The following is an 18149-nucleotide window of genomic DNA, read 5'->3' as shown; positions in this document are numbered from 1 at the left end:
CTTTCAGGCCTAGGTAAATAAAGAGCGACCCTTGATAGAAAAACATTCATACATTTTTGAGGTTTTTTCTATCGTATTCTGTGTTCCATTATATAAAAATTTAAACCTGTATAAAAAGCTTAAAGTCATTTTCACTGATACATTTTATGAAATAGATTGTAATATACCGTATTTGCTCGATTATAAGACAAGGTTTTTTCCAGAGCAAATGCTCTGAAAAATACCCCTCGTCTTATAATTGGGGTCGTCTTAAAATCAGACCTCAAATAGGTCTGACTATGAGGTTAAGATCCAGATCCCCGATGCTCCTGGATGCTCCCTGGATCCTCCTGCCCCCCCCCAATTTACTGGTGCTTCTGAGTCCCTGGTGCTTAGTCTGGGCAGCGTGTAGAGCTCTACGCGATTCGCGTAGAGCGGACGTTGTCTACGCAAATCGCGTAGAGTTCTACACGCTGCCCGGACTAAGCACCGGGGACTCAGATGCAGGGGACCTGGATCATCCTGTGTTATGCCCCCCAACTTACCGGTGCTTCTGAGTCCCCGGTGCTTAGTCTGGGCAGCGCGTAGAGCGGAAGTTGTCTACGCGAATCGCGTAGAGCTCTACACGCTGCCTGGACTAAGCACCGGGGGACTCAGAAGCACCGGTAAGTTTGGAGGAGGGAGGGGGAGTGTTAAATGGGGGGCATAAGGCATTTTCTTTTAACCCCCATTAATGCCACTCTGCCGCCAGAAATGCCTTTTAACCCTCTATACGCCACTCTGCCTCCTGAAATGCCCTATACCTCCCTATGTGTCACTCTGCCCCATAATATGCCTTTTAACCCCCTAAATGTCAGAGTGGCATATAGGGGTATAAGGCATTTCTGGAGGCAGAGTGGTGGCACATAGGGGGTCAAAAGGCATAATATGGGGCACAGTGGCATATAGAGGGTTAAAAGGTGTATCATGGGGCACAGTGGCATATATGGGGTATAAGGCATTTCTGGGGCAGAGTGTAAACCCTGGGGGTAGATGTGCATAACTGGGGGGGTAGGTTGAAAAAAAAGGAAATAAAAACAAAATATTTTTCTCAATCGTAGCTTTTATTAACAAACAATTGTTCACATAGTTTACATGAATTAACATTTACTGGTAAAACTTTTTTCCTATAGGGTCGTCTTATATTCAGGCTTTTTCTTTTTTTCATAAATTAATATTCAGATGTTGGGGGGTCGTCTTATAATCAGGGTCGTCTTATAATCGAGCAAATACGGTATTTTATAGGGGATGTTGAGACTTTATTTTATTGATTGTTTTAACTGATATACCACGAAGTGTGTGACTATAAACCTACTTAGAAATGTGAAGTTTATGTTTTTTTTTATGCTGAGAATGAATCTCCTACTTGATGTTCTCCTGCAAAAAAAGGTTATTCATCAGTAATGAGATGCATATTGCCAAGATAATAACGTACTATATATTTAACCAAAAACCCATTATTCCTTAACGTTGAGGTTATTTCAAAATTCAGTGTTGGGAGTAGAACCCAGATTTAGTAAGCTGTCATATGCTTGTTCAAGTCACTTTGGTTTCTATAATTATTTATGAGGCATGTCCAAACTATGTGCCTGCAACTGACATGTCATATTTATCAAAACAAAGTCCTGAAACGGTCATGCTCACTGAGGTGAAATCATCAGTGTTACTTTTTGACATGATACACTAAACTGTTGCTGACCAGCTGACAACTGCTAAGAAAAAAAATATATATACATGTGTATGTGTCTGCCAAGGGAGGATATGCCACCACCGGTGAACATTTTACTGTTTTTTAGTCAAACTGTCTTACTTTGAAAAACTCAACCATGTACACTAGGTGAACTACACGCACGTTAATTCCTTTAGTGCCACTGGGGCCTCCAACACTACATTTGTAGTACGCAAATGGCTCAGTGCCTCATAGCTACCGATAAGAAGAGATAAGAGGCAAATATGTAGCCATTCCTCCTTTCAAGCCTAGAATGTTGGGAATACTCAAGCATCAAAACTTTTCCTTTACTGACAATTTTGGTTTCACTAACCTCCTTATTAATCTTACAAATGGCAAATTATAAAATTACCTCTGCTCATGTCTGAAATGGTATGAATGTAGAATTGGTATTGCAAGTGAAAAACTAATACAATAAAGCTATGTTTGTGGACAAAATTAATTAGCGCTAACTTGCATGGAAAACTGCATACCCGTTTCAAGCCTTCTGTTTGCAGGGAAGATCAATGAACACATCTGTTAGGTAATGACAGTTATGAACCTGTTCATTTTGCAGTCCAGAGATGGCATTGTACAAAACCAGCCATGATTCATAAATGTAATGATCTCATGTCAAGGAAAGTGATTGCTTAATCACAATCAACCTTGACCTCCATGCAAATTTTGATACAACTGCCCTACCAATTTCATTGTATTCTTCATAATTTTGTAAGTGAAAAATCACAGGAGAGAATTCTTTGTTTTCTACGTCTAAATCGGATTATTTGCAAATGGAAAAACATAGAAATACTGGCTTAGGAAATGTTAATAGTTTAACAAACTGTAGAAATAATGAATATGGGCGTATGAATGTGAAAAAAACGTATTTGGAGTTGCGCAATCCTAAAATAAATTCACTTTCCTTTAGCTCTGGAAAGTGTGGCTGAAGGCTGCCTTTTTTTTCGTTTTTGTTGGAATGTGTTTTTGTGGCGAATTTTGCTGTTATGTCCATTTGTCCACATAACGAACAAATGCAACATTAGATAAAAGAAAAAAGAAAAAGAATATGCGGAATATGAAAATAATTTCCCATGGCTGCCATTTTAATTTTACTAAGAAGAGGAGAATCTCGCAACTTGAATTCAACTACGGGTTTATTTCTTGGCAACCCAGACAAACAAATGGGAGTTACAAAAACAAAATTGTTGGACGAAGTTCTTCGAATACAAATATTTTTTTTCCCAAAAACGAACATGAACACTAACCATTCTCACCAAATTCCTTCAGTAAGGCTGGGGCAGGCTACTGAAGCCCCAAATCTCAAGTTCATAGTCCCACATAGAGACTCTAGAGTTAAAGCATGCATTTGTGTACACGGGAAAGCCATGGTGGAGCCGGGTCCCCTAAAAATGTCAATTTTTTCTGGCGGGGAGTTAGGTAGCTTTTCTGAGCATGAATGTCTGTGTGAGCACGGATGTGTAAGTATGTGAGCACAGTTATGTATGTGAGTGAATATGGATGTGTATGTGTGTTTGTAAGCAAGAATGTCTATTTGTGTGCATGAATGTGTAAGTGTGTGTGGGCATGGGTGTGTAGATTTGTGTGAGAACGGGATGTCTATGTGTCTGTGTGAGCATGGGTGTGTATGTTTAAGTGTGTGTTAGTGAGTCTGTGTGCATGTGTGTGAGCAAATGTGAGAGTGTGTATAAAAATGTGTGCCAGTGCATATGTGAGTTACTGGGGGGAAGAGAAGAGGGAGAAAAGAGAGATACAAGGAAGGGGAGAGAAATAGGATAACATATATAGAAGAATGTAGGAGGATAAAGAAAACAAAGAACGATAAAGAAAAAGGGGAGAGAGAAATTGGAGAGATATTGAGAAAATGGAGAGATAAAGAGAAAGTTGAAGAGAAATAAAGAGCAAAATGGAGAGTTTAGACAAAGAGAAATAAAATAGATTATGAGAAAAAGGGGATCAAAGAATAGTGGAGTGATAAATAGAAAAGGGGTAAATGAAGGGGCATAACACAAAAGGGGAGAGATGGGCATAAAGGGGAGATATCATGAGACAGAGGAGAGATTATGAGTTAGGGGAGAAAGAGTGTGCTTGTGTGGAAATCCAGTGGATGTAATCTAGGCAAGTCCTGTTGGTGTAATCTGGGTTCTGGGGAAAGTCCTTATACACATATTAAAGAGTTAAAATGGGAATGTGTTGGTTGTACATTTATAAACGTTTTGGAAATATTTGTATATGTGTATGAATTTATATATATATATATATATATATATATATATATATATATATATATATATAAATGTGTGTGTGTGCAGTGTCTGCAATGACTACTCCTAAAGCAGACTCCACTGCTATCAAATCTGCTATGGGCTCCAGCCCCTGATCTTTTGGTGCTCAGAACTATAGAAGCCAGTGGTTATTTAATTAAGGAACCACAAGTCTGCTTATCTATCTTTAAGTCTCACAAATACAAGCTTGACACTCCAAAATCTTAAGTACCAAGGGTAATTTTTACAATATGGAACAATGTTTTCATTTGCAATACAGTTGGTATATTTAATTTTTTACAACTCATCTACATACGCAAATATACTGTAGGGAACAGACCCTTTGACTGAAAAGGAAAAAGGAAAAATCCTCTTCACTAAAACTTTGCACTGCCACGTAGGACTGAGGTGACCTGAGCTCAAATCAATTAATTAATTTGAAAAACTTTAACTTTTTCAAAGTTTTCCCAATCACTTCTATTAGACGTGTATAAAAATGTGATTATACTGTATAGAGAGAAAATCAGTATAATGACCCTTATAAAAGTAGAGACCGTCTTTGCTAATCAGAGAGTAAATTTCTTTAGATCAAATTATTCAATTGTGAGTCAATATACTCAATTAAAATAACATACTGCAATTACAAGGCAAATGGAAAGTAATGCTTCCAGAGTAAAAACACCTGGATCTATACTATGTCAAATCAATACCCCTTCTGTGTTACATTGCTGCGAAAATGAAGATAGTACAGCATATTGTTTTTCAATACTTCTAGAAAAATATCATATGTACTCTTCAGCCCTTTGAAACACAGCTGTGGCACTTACTCTTATAGAACGTATTATATACAATAGGGGACTGTTTTATTTTCTATTGTTTAAACCCTATGTTTGACATGACTATATTAAAATTCAATGGTGAAAAAACAGATGAAAGAGGAAACCACAGATGTATGTCACAGGTTATACAACATGTGTAGAGCATAGAAACTAGACTTGTGCATTCGTCTTCGGGCGAACATGGAAACGAACACGAAGAGTGCGTTTTCGTGTTCGTTCCGAAGACACGCCGAAGAGAAGACGGCGGCGGTAAAACGTAGGCGAAGACGAAGACACACACCACGAAGATCTTCGTGATTGTCTTCGTCTTCGTCTACCATTCCCCCCCTTCATCTTACCTTGTCTTGGCTTCTTGGCTTCGCGGCATCGCGGCAGTTCCCGGAAGTGGAAATCCGCAGGTTCGCCGTCACGCTACAGGGCAGTGCGAATGAGCCTATTGGTCGCCTACAGGGACCTCCTCTGGCATCAACCAATTGGTTGATGCCAGAGAAAGACCCTGCAGGTGACCAATAGGCTCACTCGCAGGGTCTTTGTAGCCCCTGACAGCGAACCTATGGATTTCCGCTCCCGTTAACCCCTTCGATGCTGCGTTATCTAACACAGCATCGAAGGGGTTAACGGGAGCGGAAATCCATAGGTTAAAGGGCCGTGCTAGCGAACAATAGGCTCACTTGCACGGCCCCTTAACCCTTTAAAAAAAAGTTAACCCCTAACTAATTGAACAGGGAGGGAGACCAGTGGCATCGGCAGTGCCGATGCCACTGGTCTCCCTTCCTGTTCAATTAGTTAAATGTCCGTACGAGCGACTTTATTGGTCGCTCGTACGGACATTTAACCCGGCACAGACTAACTAATTGAACAGGGAGGGAGACCAGTGGCATCGGTCTCCCTCCCTGTTCAATTAGTTAAAGACCAGTGGCATCGGCAGGGCAAGTTGCAGCATTGGGGTTTTAAAACCCCAATGCTGCAACTTACCCTGCCGATGCCACTGGTCTCCCTCCCGTACAGAGTTAAATGTCCGTACGAGCGACTTTATTGGTCGCTCGTACGGACATTTAACCCGGCACAGACTAACTAATTGAACAGGGAGGGAGACCAGTGGCATCGGCAGGGTAAGTTGCAGCATTGGGGTTTTAAAACCCCAATGCTGCAACTTACCCTGCCGATGCCACTCATCTCCCTCCCTGTACAGAGTTAAATGTCCGTACGAGCGACTTTATTGGTCGCTCGTACGGACATTTAACCCGGCACGGACTAACTAATTGAACAGGGAGGGAGACCAGTGGCATCGGTCTCCCTCCCTGTTCAATTAGTTAAAGACCAGTGGCATCGGCAGGGCAAGTTGCAGCATTGGGGTTTTAAAACCCCAATGCTGCAACTTACCCTGCCGATGCCACTGGTCTCCCTCCCGTACAGAGTTAAATGTCCGTACGAGCGACTTTATTGGTCGCTCGTACGGACATTTAACCCGGCACAGACTAACTAATTGAACAGGGAGGGAGACCAGTGGCATCGGTCTCCCTCCCTGTTCAATTAGTTAAAGACCAGTGGCATCGGCAGGGCAAGTTGCAGCATTGGGGTTTTAAAACCCCAATGCTGCAACTTACCCTGCCGATGCCACTCATCTCCCTCCCTGTACAGAGTTAAATGTCCGTACGAGCGACTTTATTGGTCGCTCGTACGGACATTTAACCCGGCACGGACTAACTAATTGAACAGGGAGGGAGACCAGTGGCATCGGTCTCCCTCCCTGTTCAATTAGTTAAAGACCAGTGGCATCGGCAGGGCAAGTTGCAGCATTGGGGTTTTAAAACCCCAATGCTGCAACTTACCCTGCCGATGCCACTGGTCTCCCTCCCGTACAGAGTTAAATGTCCGTACGAGCGACTTTATTGGTCGCTCGTACGGACATTTAACCCGGCACAGACTAACTAATTGAACAGGGAGGGAGACCAGTGGCATCGGTCTCCCTCCCTGTTCAATTAGTTAAAGACCAGTGGCATCGGCAGGGCAAGTTGCAGCATTGGGGTTTTAAAACCCCAATGCTGCAACTTACCCTGCCGATGCCACTCATCTCCCTCCCTGTACAGAGTTAAATGTCCGTACGAGCGACTTTATTGTTCGCTCGTACGGACATTTAATTAATTGAACAGGGAGGGAGACCAGTGGGATGTGCCGGGTAAGTTGCAGCATTGGGGTTTTAAAAGTCTGCACGAGCGACCAACAGAGTCGCTCGTGCAGACTTTTAAAACCCCAATGCTGTAACTTACCCGGCACATCCCACTGGTCTCCCTGTTCTATCAGTTAAATGTCCGTACGAGCGACTCTATTGGTCGCTCGTACGGACATTTAACTGATAGAACAGGGAGACCAGTGGGATGTGCCGGGTAAGTTACAGCACCAGGAGCCTAAAAGTCTGTACGAGCGACCAACAGAGTCGCTCGTACAGACTTTTAAAATCCCAATGCTGCAACTTACCCGGCAGATCCCACTGGTCTCCCTGTTCTATCAGTTAATAAATGATAGAACAGGGAGACCAGCGGGATCTGCCGAACAATTACGGCACCTGGAGTATAACAGTCTGTACGAGCGACCCTATTGGTCGCCCGCAGGGGGCTCGTCTGCCATCAACCAATGGCAGATGAGCCCCCTGCTGACGACCAATAGAGTTGCTCATACGGACATTTAAACTCCTGGCGCCAGAGCGGCTTTAACCCCGTTTTAACCCCTTAACCGGGGAAAACGAAGAAAACCCGAGCACGAAGAGTGTCCGCGAATATTCGCCCGAAGAGAAGACAGGACCAGGCGAATATTCGCGGAATACGAAGTTGTTTTTTTTTGCCGAAGACGAGCACGAAGACGAACACGAAGAGCCCCCTGGTGCCCAAGTCTAATAGAAACATAAAATTTGATCCATGCGGCCCATCCAGTCTCCAGACCTCTACACAATATTCTAGGTTAGGTCTAAACAAAGAATCTTTTTCTGCTGCTAATGCTTTAGCTATATAGTTCAGCATCTCGCTTCCTTTCCCCATGCTTTGTTGCATTGTCTGCTTGTGGTATATTCTACCTTTGGATTTTTACCTACCAAGTGCGTAATTGACACTTATCAACCTCAAACTGTAGCTGCCAGACTTTTTGGCTTATTCCACCTTGTCCACCAATGTCTACCTTGTTGCAGCACAGGTTGAAAAAAGACATACCTTATTGGCGGAGCACACAGAGGAATTGCTCCAGGGACCGGGATTCTGAGGGGTCGTGCACAATTGATCCAGGGCGCCAGCATTCTGACTGGTTCATTTCTCTTAGCTGTCCCATGGTCCATGATTTGTGACAATCATCCTTCCTCATGGACACTGCGCACCCATTAATGACATCACTTCTCAGTGCACAATGCCAGCGAGGGAGGATGATTGAAGCATGTTGCAGGACCCAATCAGATCCCTGCTCAGAAACCCAACGTCATTCTCCAAGCCAATGCTGGAGATGAGTATGTCACATGCAGGGAATTGTGCTCAGCTGAACATATCTCCTGCATGGCAGGAAAATGCTTTTTTGGGAGATTCCTACCCATACATTTGCAAAATAGACAACACAAACATTTAAAGGCACAGGGCAGCGATGAATGAACTGTATGTTGGTTGATTTCTAAATTAATTTTAATGTTTTGAGTGCATACTTACACCAGCGCTTCCAATACATTCATCTGGCCCTTTAATAAAATAGCCTCCCCTTAAAATGTAATGCTGCAACAGCACTTATTACCGCGCTGACAGTGATTCATTTGCAAGACTGTTTGAGGATCACAAAGTCAATCTGATCTCTAGCCTTTGTTGAAGATGCGTATACACCTGGAAATTTAGTTGCAGATGTATTTTCAGTGGATGTGCACTCTGCATTTTGATTGATGGGACGTAATTTGCAACAAAAATGTCCTTCACCTTATGAAAACCCTAATGTTTGTAATCACAAAAGCTATTTGCAAAGAAAACGCAGCTGTGGTTATAGCTTCCCTATAGAGGCAAATCTATGTTGAAAGTGTTATTGCTGAAACATAATGCTTACCTTAATAAATACTACAATGAGCAAAACGGTAACAAATCTACATATACTAATCGGAAGGGGTATTCTCCAGGAAAAACGCACAGACGATAAGGGATGGATGGTTGCCATCAAAGTCTTTTAGTAAGAAATATAATATTTATATATTTATTTATATAATATGTATTGGAACGTGTATGACAAGTATTGCTACCAATCCATAAACTATAAATTAATAAATCAGTTTTATTCTTTTTTATTATTATTTATTTATTTATGATGACTGACAGATTAATGTTTTTGATAGTATGCTGGTGGGGTATAAACTTAAGGGTACCAAGCAAACCTGAGTGAGAGTATGAAGAATTTTCACCTTGACTTCCTTTTTAGCTTTAGCTCTAGAAAAATAGGTCGGGACAAATACATTCCAGTCTTTACCAATTCTGACTTCTGTTTATGTGCATTGCTAAAACTTTCAAATACTGGAAATTGCATTTGCTTCAAAATGAAATGAAAATCACTATATGAGGATGTTGCCAGCCACAGGTTCTGGATCATTTAGATTACCTGACATTTGGAACAATGCACAGTATGTACTTACAACCAAACCTTTTCTAGGGTAAAGGGCTATTCGCGGTATAATGCCAGCAAAATTGGCTGAAGGATGTAAGGGCAAAATGCTAGTAAAATTGCTTCTAGGGCATGACACTTATTATCAATAAGTTATATTCAACGGTATATTTTACTCTAATGACAGCCCCACTAAGGAAGAAGACATATTAAAGTACCGTATTTGCTCGATTATAAGATGACCCTGATTATAAGACGACCCCCCAAAATCTGAATATTAACTTATGAAAAAAAGAAAAAGCCTGAATATAAGACGACCCTATAGGAAAAAAGTTTTACCAGTAAATGTTAATTCATGTAAACTATGTGAACAATTGTTTGTTAATAAAAGCTATGATTGAGAAAAATATTTTGTTTTTATTTCCTTTTTTTTTTCAACCTGCCCCCCCAGTTATGCACATCTGCCCCCAGGCTTGCCACTCTGCCCCAGAAATGCCTTATACCCCATATATGCCACTGTGCCCCATGATATGCCTTTTAACCCTCTAAATGCCACTGTGCCCCATGATACGCCTTTTAACCCTCTATATGCCACTGTACCCCATGATATGCCTTTTGACCCCCTATGTGCCACTCTGCCTCCAGAAATGCCTTATACCCCTATATGCCACTCTGGCATTTAGGGGGTTAAAAGGCATATTATGGGGCAGAGTGGCATATAGGGAGGTAAAAGGCATTTCAGGAGGCAAAGTGGCATTAAAGGGGTTAAAAGGCATTTCACAGAGCACTCTGCTTCCATAAATGCTTTACACCCCCCCATTTAACACTCCCCCTCCCTCCTCTCAACTTACCGGTGCTTCTGAGTTGGGGGGGGCGCATAACACAGGAGGATCCAGGTCCCCTGCATCTGAGCCCCCGGTGCTTAGTCCGGGCAGCATGTAGAGCTCCACGCGAATCGCGTAGAGCTCTACAAGCTGCCCGGACTAAGCACCTGGGACTCAGAAGCACCGGTAAGTTGGAGGGGGGGGCATAACACAGGAGGATCCAGGTCCCCTGCATCCTCCTGTGTTATGCCCCCTCCCCTCCAATTTACCAGTGCTTCTGAGTCCCCAGTGCTTAGTCCGGGAAGCGTGTAGAGCTCTACGCGATTGTATCGTGTAGAGCTCTACGCGATTGTATCGTGTAGAGCTCTACGCGATTGTATCGTGTAGAGCTCTACGCGATTATATCGTGTAGAGCTCTACGCGCAGCCCGGACTAAGCACCGGGGACTCAGAAGCACCGGTAAATTGGGGGTGGGGGGCATAACACAGGAGGATGCAGGTCCCCTGCATCGTTGCGGGGGATCTGGATCTTAGTCTCATAATCAGACCTATTTGAGGTCTGATTATAAGACGACCCTGATTATAAGACGAGGGGTGTTTTTCAGAGCATTTGCTCTTGAAAAAACCTCGTCTTATAATCGAGCAAATACGGTACTTCTGATGTAGATGGTGCAACCCTGCTGCTGCAGCTTCCCTCCACCTCCATGGTCTGACAACTACAATATATTTAATTGCATTGTTTGTTTGTTTTTTAAACCAAAGAGTGCAAAATGCCCAATTACTATTAGAGTAAAATATACTGTTGAATATAATTTATTGATAATAAGTGTCATGCCCTAGAAGCAAAAGATTTATGCCTCCATTTTTGGGGGCTACCAGTAGCCTATGTGGACTAAGCCATATGCAACATCACACACATGTTTCAGTGTCCTCTTGTAGTGCAGTGGAAAGTTGTAGCTTAGCCAAGCTTGGGCTTTTATATTTAGAAATAAATCCCTCTCAAACCATAAATATTGACCTTTAGGTGTTAAAACACAGTTCTTATGATAGCCAGCCTTGGGAATTAAGGTTGTTGCACTGGTATTTTTTTTCCTGGACTCATCCAATTTGAACATTTTGCTAGGCCCAGACTGGCAAATGTCTGGTTGGCCAGTGGAAAATGACACTGCATATTTACTAATACTGCTGCTCCGGCACCAAGTCGGGTTCTTCAGTGTACAGCTTCTGGCTGGATATGCGCAGCTACATGTGATTAAAGTACAGAATTGTAATATGCAGTCATACATATCCAAGTGGTGGATGCATGTATGCCAATGGCCTTAAAGTTCCAAGGCCACTTCGTCTGGCCCTGCGGGTTGCTCACCACCTATAGTGCTAGCCTGCGGTATGTGAAATGTATAAATTCAAGTAACAAAGAAAAAGTCCCTGGTCGGGTTTTTAGATCCTACATTAGATAGCTAAGCACCATTTAAAATTAGATGTATCCTGGAAAAAAGGGCCTGTACGGAAACCCTAATGGGAATGCCCTTATTTTAGGATTATAAATTCAACTACCGAAGCAATACCTGATAAAAGCATCAATTTGTGCATATAATATGAGCATAAACAGAGGTACTTTTGAAAACCTGGCTAGTTGTACCTCATTGTAATGTATTGTTTCTAGAGGAAAGGTTAAAATTCCATTGACTTGGGAGATGACGTTGAAATTCATAACAGGGTTTTGTGTAATATATTTGAATGTTAATTCTTTCTATTTGTGTGTATAGAATAGGGAGTACGGAATTTGAATTTGATACAGTGATAATGTAATGCTTTGATTTAGGATAAGATTACAGCTGCGTCTTAATTCATTTGAAACAAATTAGGATACATTAAGATGATTGGTAAACACATTTTAAGAAATAATAACAGTTTAGCTGTTCCATTACATTAAAATGATGGGAATATACAATGCCAAACCAACGTACACCACGTAAAATTTTTTCATTTTAAGACATCATCATAATTTGTGAATTCACAGTAATTGCTCAGTATCCAGGCGACTATCAGTCATTCTATAAACGTTGGCCCAGTTTTTTCATTGAATGTATACGGGGGGGGGTCATCCCTACCCCCAAATTATTTGTAATGACCACTACAAAGCATAGCTACTTAAAAGAATAGTTTACTGTTCTTGACAGCCCCACTAAGGAAGAAGACATATTAAAGTACTTCTGATGTAGATGGTGTAGCCCTGCTGCAGCAGCTGCCCTCCACCTCCATGGTCTGACAATTACAATATATTTCATTGCATTGTTTGTTTGTTTTTTAACCCCTTCAATCCCAGGGGTTTTTGGTACCTCAAAGCCCAGAGCAATTTTGACATTTTTGGGGTATGTCGGTTTAGCGATGATTCTCTTTTCCTGTGAATAGTGTACCCATATAAACTATATATTGTTTTTTCAAGGAGAGATAGAGCTTTCGTTTGATACCATAGTTGGATGATTAGCTGAAAATTTAGAATGAGTAATTTAGTAAAAACTAGCGAAGATTAGAAAATTAAACTAATTTTTTTTTACATTTTCCCTCTGAATCCTCACAAAATTAGGTAAAGTGATGGAAAATCCCCTCCAAGTTTATCAATTCAGGTCTCCTGATTTCAGAAATACCTAATTTATATAGATTTTCCAGACTTTCCCAGCACCAGGGAGCATACTATAAGGTGTACAATTTTGTATAATTTTTATGCCTATGGCCTAACGGGTTTGGGGGTTGTGAACGGGGGGAGGAGGGTTATACAGGCTAGATGTTATGCTAGGGCAATGGGAAGTAAGGTTTTTTAATAATTTTTTTATTATCTTTTTTTATATAGTTTTTTTTAAAAAAAATTTAATTTTAATTTTTTTACATTTTTCTTATTTTTTATATATATTTTTTACACAGAAATGGTTAGAGGTCCTCCTAGGGACCTCCTTAACATGCCAGTGATGTCACAATGACATCAAAGCTCACATTATAATTTTTTTTTGTATTATATATATTATTATTTTAATGATTTATTTAATATTATTTTTCAAATGAATTAACTTTTTTTTTTTTCTGCTTTCCTCTTTCAGGACGGGAGGGGGAGTGAGAGAGATGGTTTCTCACTCCCCTCCCCGCGATCCCCCTGCACCGATCACACTGTGATCTCTATGCAGGTCCTCACAGACCTGCATAGAGATCGCAGCGTCTCTGTGCCTCATCGGAGGGCAGGGTATCACCGCAGGGGATATCCTGTCCTCCGATGACCTTCCGGGTTACGTCAGCAGTGACGTAACCCGGAAGGGAATGCCCAATCGCGCGTTTGCAACTGAGCGATCGTGCGATCGGGCACTTTCAACCGTAACAGCTTACCGGCTTTCATGCCGGAAGCTGTTACGGGAAATCGGGCAGCAGAAAGCCGGCGATGCCGGCATCTGCTGCCAGGGGGAAGTCCAGGCTGTCAAACGACAGTGTCCCTGACGCTGCACATCAAACGATGTGTCCCTGACGCTGCACGAAGGGCTGGACTACCGGGACGTCCATAGGGGTTTCTTTGTGGGCATTTTTTGGACGCCCCGGTACGTCTATAGGGGATTGAAGGGGTTAAACCAAAGAGTGCAAAATGCCCAATTACCATTAGAGTAAAATATACTGTTGAATATAATTTATTGATAATAAGTGTCATGCCCTAGAAGCAAAAGATTGATGCCTCCCTTTTTTGTGGCCACCAGTAGCATATGTGGACTAAGCCATATTCAGTGGAAAGTTGTAGCTTAGCCAAGTCTTCTGGATCTTTTATATTTAGAAAAATGGAGGCATACATCTTTTCATAGCTCTCAACATACTATATATACCGGTATAATTTATCCTTGGTTATACTTCTTCTTCAGGACATTTACTTAAGATGAACAATATAGTAAGAAATAGAGATTGCAAGATGAACATTGTAGTGAAAATGTGCAAAACCTTTGTTAAACAACAATAGCTCTAAAATTTAAACACACTTTGCGCACACGTACACATAAAGCACTGCATTTTGGGCATTATGACATTTTTTCCAAGTTTTGTTAGTGTTTTGTAAATAAATGTCACGATTTGTTCTTTGCAAATGCTATTGTAATCTGCATAAGAAAAGCACTATTTATGCTGCATATGCAGAAGAAATACAGTATGTGTTATGTATTTTAATGTATTTAGTTGTGTGTTGGGTTTAATATATGTTTACCATTAACATATTTTAAAATAAGGCAAAGCTATGCATATTTTTTCTCATAAACCGATTCCATTTGTGACATTTAGGAACACCCCAAATATATTGTTAAAGTGGCATGCTTTAAAGTGTGCATTTGCCATCATATTAATCCCTTGCTGTCTCATTTTTTACTTAAGATCCCTTTTTTCTCTGGATTTACAAAGCAATGAGTTCTTAGCTATGCGAGATCATCATAAAGTATTTTAATGTATGCATTCACCCAGATTCCACATGAAAGGACATATGAGATATAAATATTTATCAACTTGCTACATTTGAGAGCTAATCGCCTCGTGTGTCTTCAAATTTAGCATTGAAAAGAAAAACACTTTTATTATAGATTATGAAGAAAATACAGAAAAAATACCCTACTCTCTATTTAATTCTACTTTCATACTTACAGTAATGTGAGTGATAATTAAAATTAACCCCTTAATGACAAAGCCCGTACATGTACGGGCTCCAAATGCATCGTTTTCAATGGGTTTAGGGACCGCCCATTGTCCTTAAGGGGTTAAAAAAAAAATTATGTGAAATGCTGGCAATCTTAATAAACAGGATAAATTAAACAATTCCATAAACAATTTACTGTACAAGGTGGGAATTCTAGACTTCAATAGGTTAGTGTAAATCATGAGGCCTAAAACAAAAGAAGCTCTACAATTGGTACTGGCCTTAACTAAGAACTTGACCTGGAGTCTCTGGGTGAAGCATCTTCCCTGGGTCTCCACGTCACTCTCGTCTTTCTCTGGGCTGGGGAGCAGTGTTTAGCCATGCCCACTACCTGGTGTGTAAAGAGTATGGTGTAAGCATGAGCATATGTGTATTACTATTTGGTGTTAGCATGTGAGTGGGTGTCAGCGTATGATGTTATTGTGGGTTTGTGTGTCAGTGTATGGTGTTGGAGTGTCAGGGAGTGCCTAGAGTTGGTGGAGGAGCAGGAGAAAAAATATGTGTGTATGTAAGTGTACAGTGGTAGAGTGAGTGTTAAAGTGAATTTGCTTGATAGTATATATGGGTGTTATTTATAAGGGACCTTGAGGAAATACTGTACCCAGACACCACTAACCCTAGGCTTGCCCTTGTGCTCATAAGTTGTGTTTATGAGAGGATCTTAACCCCTTAAGGACAATGGGTGGTCCCTAAACTCATTGAAAACAATGCATTTTGAGCCCGTACAGGCTTTGTCATTAAGGGGTTAAGGAGTTAAGGCAGAGTGATGGGTAAAGCATTGGGTGGGACAGTGGCATTAGACATAGAGCGGACTGATGGGAGGGGCATGGGGGCCCAGAAGTTAAGCATGTAGTGTGCTCTAAGATGTCTGATGGTGGCCCTGTTCATAGGTGTCATTTCTGTTTTTCTTTTTAGTGTGGGATGCAAGGAATTCCAACTACAGGGCACTCACTTTATGTACAGTGTGTAAGTGGAAACATTCCGTTGTGATATGCCATACATTTAAATGAGTTTAGCATGATTGATACTAAAATGCATCTCAGCTACCCAATATACCTCAAGATTGCTTCCCTCCAGAAACCCTGTTTTGATTATTTTTTTAAATCTGTCAAACTAGACACATGAATTAGAATAACTATATGAAACACCATGACTTGTACGTATTATTGTGTCACACAAATATAAAAATGTTAAAATATTGAAAATAGGTTCATATGTATAATTATTCTGAATATTTATTACGCACATGAAGAAATACCTATTCAGTTACCTCAAACACTATATATACATCTTTAAACGAGAAAGCCATCTTAAGCATAGATACATTATAAGTGAAGAGTTAACATACACACAATGGACAGGTCCCTTGAAGTGTTTTATGTTGTATGTTTCTTTGTAAAGGACCCTGAAGGCAAAAGATAAGAACTGCTGGCATTTCAGATTAGGAACATGAAATACGGAAGGTAGAGATAACTGTACTTGTGCCAGTATGAAGGGGCAAAATGCCATGTCGTGAAGGTAACTGCTTGTTTACTCTTGCTTACAAAATTGCTTTTTTATTTGAAACAATGATCATCGTATTACAAAGGGTAAAATAACAGCTATATATCAGTGGACAGAATACTGAATTTATTATGTTGTTTTCTTGTGTAAGATATTTTGTGCTTTTAGTTATAATAGCTCCATGGGTCACACTGAAAAGAACAGTTCTCATAAATTTCAGTATTATCAGGAACACATAACTCTTGTTTGTTTGTAAAGCTTCTGCTAAGAGAAAAAACACGTTGTAATAATGCCATTTGGCCACTAAGCAGAGGCTGGCAGGTTTTTGTTCAAAGTTGGTAATGAAAGATACCAGTCCATTTCATTTTAGGCACATCGAGAAAAAAAATGTTTTTCATTTCTCATACGTATTCTTACATGCCATAGGTAAGTGAGCGAGTAGCAATTTCCAGTGTTGGATAAAGATAAATACTGGTGTCCCATGCACGAAGTGTCCGTGTTTCATTTTTTGGGGAGGAAGGGCTGAGAAAGGGATCAGGTATTTTTACCAGCATGCTAGCCAGCTGATCTTAGAATAGATCAGCTGGCAGCATGTTGTGACTTTTGACAGCCATATTAGAGGCTGCGTGCTAAATGGGCCAATCAGCATTTTTCATTGTTTCAAGACAGCACATCTGTGGATGTGGTTGCTACTTTTGTGCCATATTACTAGGGCAATTGGGCTTCCCAATGTTCCCCTTATTAGTGGATGGTCTGGAGAGATGTAACCTCATAACCACCAATTCTGAGGCAGAGTGCCTACAACATAATGGGTCTAAGCTCAGCATTGATGACAAGTGGAGTGGGGAAAAGATCTTCCTTGAATTAGTAATTAATTACTTTTAGGGGAGATGAAATTATATATTTATTTTACGGAAACATGCTATGGTAGGGAATTGGCAGCAGATACTGCAGTTCATGTCTAGTGAAGGCTGGCACATTCACACTCAGGGAGCAAGTAACACCAAGTGTCTCCCCAGCCTCTGCCCCCTTCCCACTGCATAACTAAAACACACACTAACTCTGTCACATACACTAACGCACTCTACCACACGCTAACACATATATGTATATCCCAGGTCGATCTAGTACTGTTGAAAGAATATGGACTGCCCTGTTTCATGTCCTATTGAATTGCCATTTTTGATTTTCTTTGAAATGGAGGGATGTTCTTTGGTTGGACTAAATTAGGTTATAACTGGCAGCAGAAATAACCATGTGAAAGGACGGCATGTGCCAGAAAAAGCTACTTTGTGTGTGCAAAGAAATTAACATGTTTGCTCCATACCATGCAGAAAACCTTAAAATAACCAACTACGACTATTAATATGCACACACAAGTTTCGGATCACCGTATTACAAAAAAACAACAAAAAAGACCATCTTTAGTCAGAAAATGTTACTTTGTCATTGTATTGATTTTCTTAGTCATTTAAATGCATCTTCAGCTTCTAGCCCATGCTTTTTAAAAATTGTCACACAGATGTGATCCTTTTGTTGCCATAACCCTATTGTTTGCGCTTAGACAGGATGATATTAGGATCAGAACATTAATTTTTCTTATATTGGAATGGAATATTGGAATATTTTCTGCAAAAAAACAATTTTTAGAGGAAAT

At 40.7% G+C, this 18149-nt stretch overlaps 1 protein-coding gene across 3 annotated transcripts in view; it reads right to left on the bottom strand.

Annotated features, from left to right (window-relative positions):
- Positions 1-18149, bottom strand: part of LOC149289826 (interleukin-1 receptor accessory protein-like 1) — a 496443-nt gene that overhangs the window by 352285 nt on the left and 126009 nt on the right. Inside the window, exon 4 of one of the 3 annotated variants that reach the window (XM_089490310.1) lies at positions 8641-8668. The exons of the other annotated variants lie outside the window; for them this stretch is intronic. Within the exon in view, the coding sequence (XP_089346436.1) occupies positions 8641-8668 (28 nt within the window). The remainder of the gene's footprint in view (positions 1-8640; positions 8669-18149) is intronic. 3 annotated transcript variants of the gene reach the window in all.

Source organism: Sceloporus occidentalis, unplaced genomic scaffold (genome assembly GCF_023333645.1).
Source record: "Sceloporus occidentalis isolate IW3139 unplaced genomic scaffold, rSceOcc1.0.p SCAF_43, whole genome shotgun sequence".
Lineage (NCBI taxonomy): Eukaryota > Metazoa > Chordata > Lepidosauria > Squamata > Phrynosomatidae > Sceloporus > Sceloporus occidentalis.
Note: the sequence above shows the minus strand (reverse complement) of the source record. Positions and strands in the feature narration are given on the sequence as shown.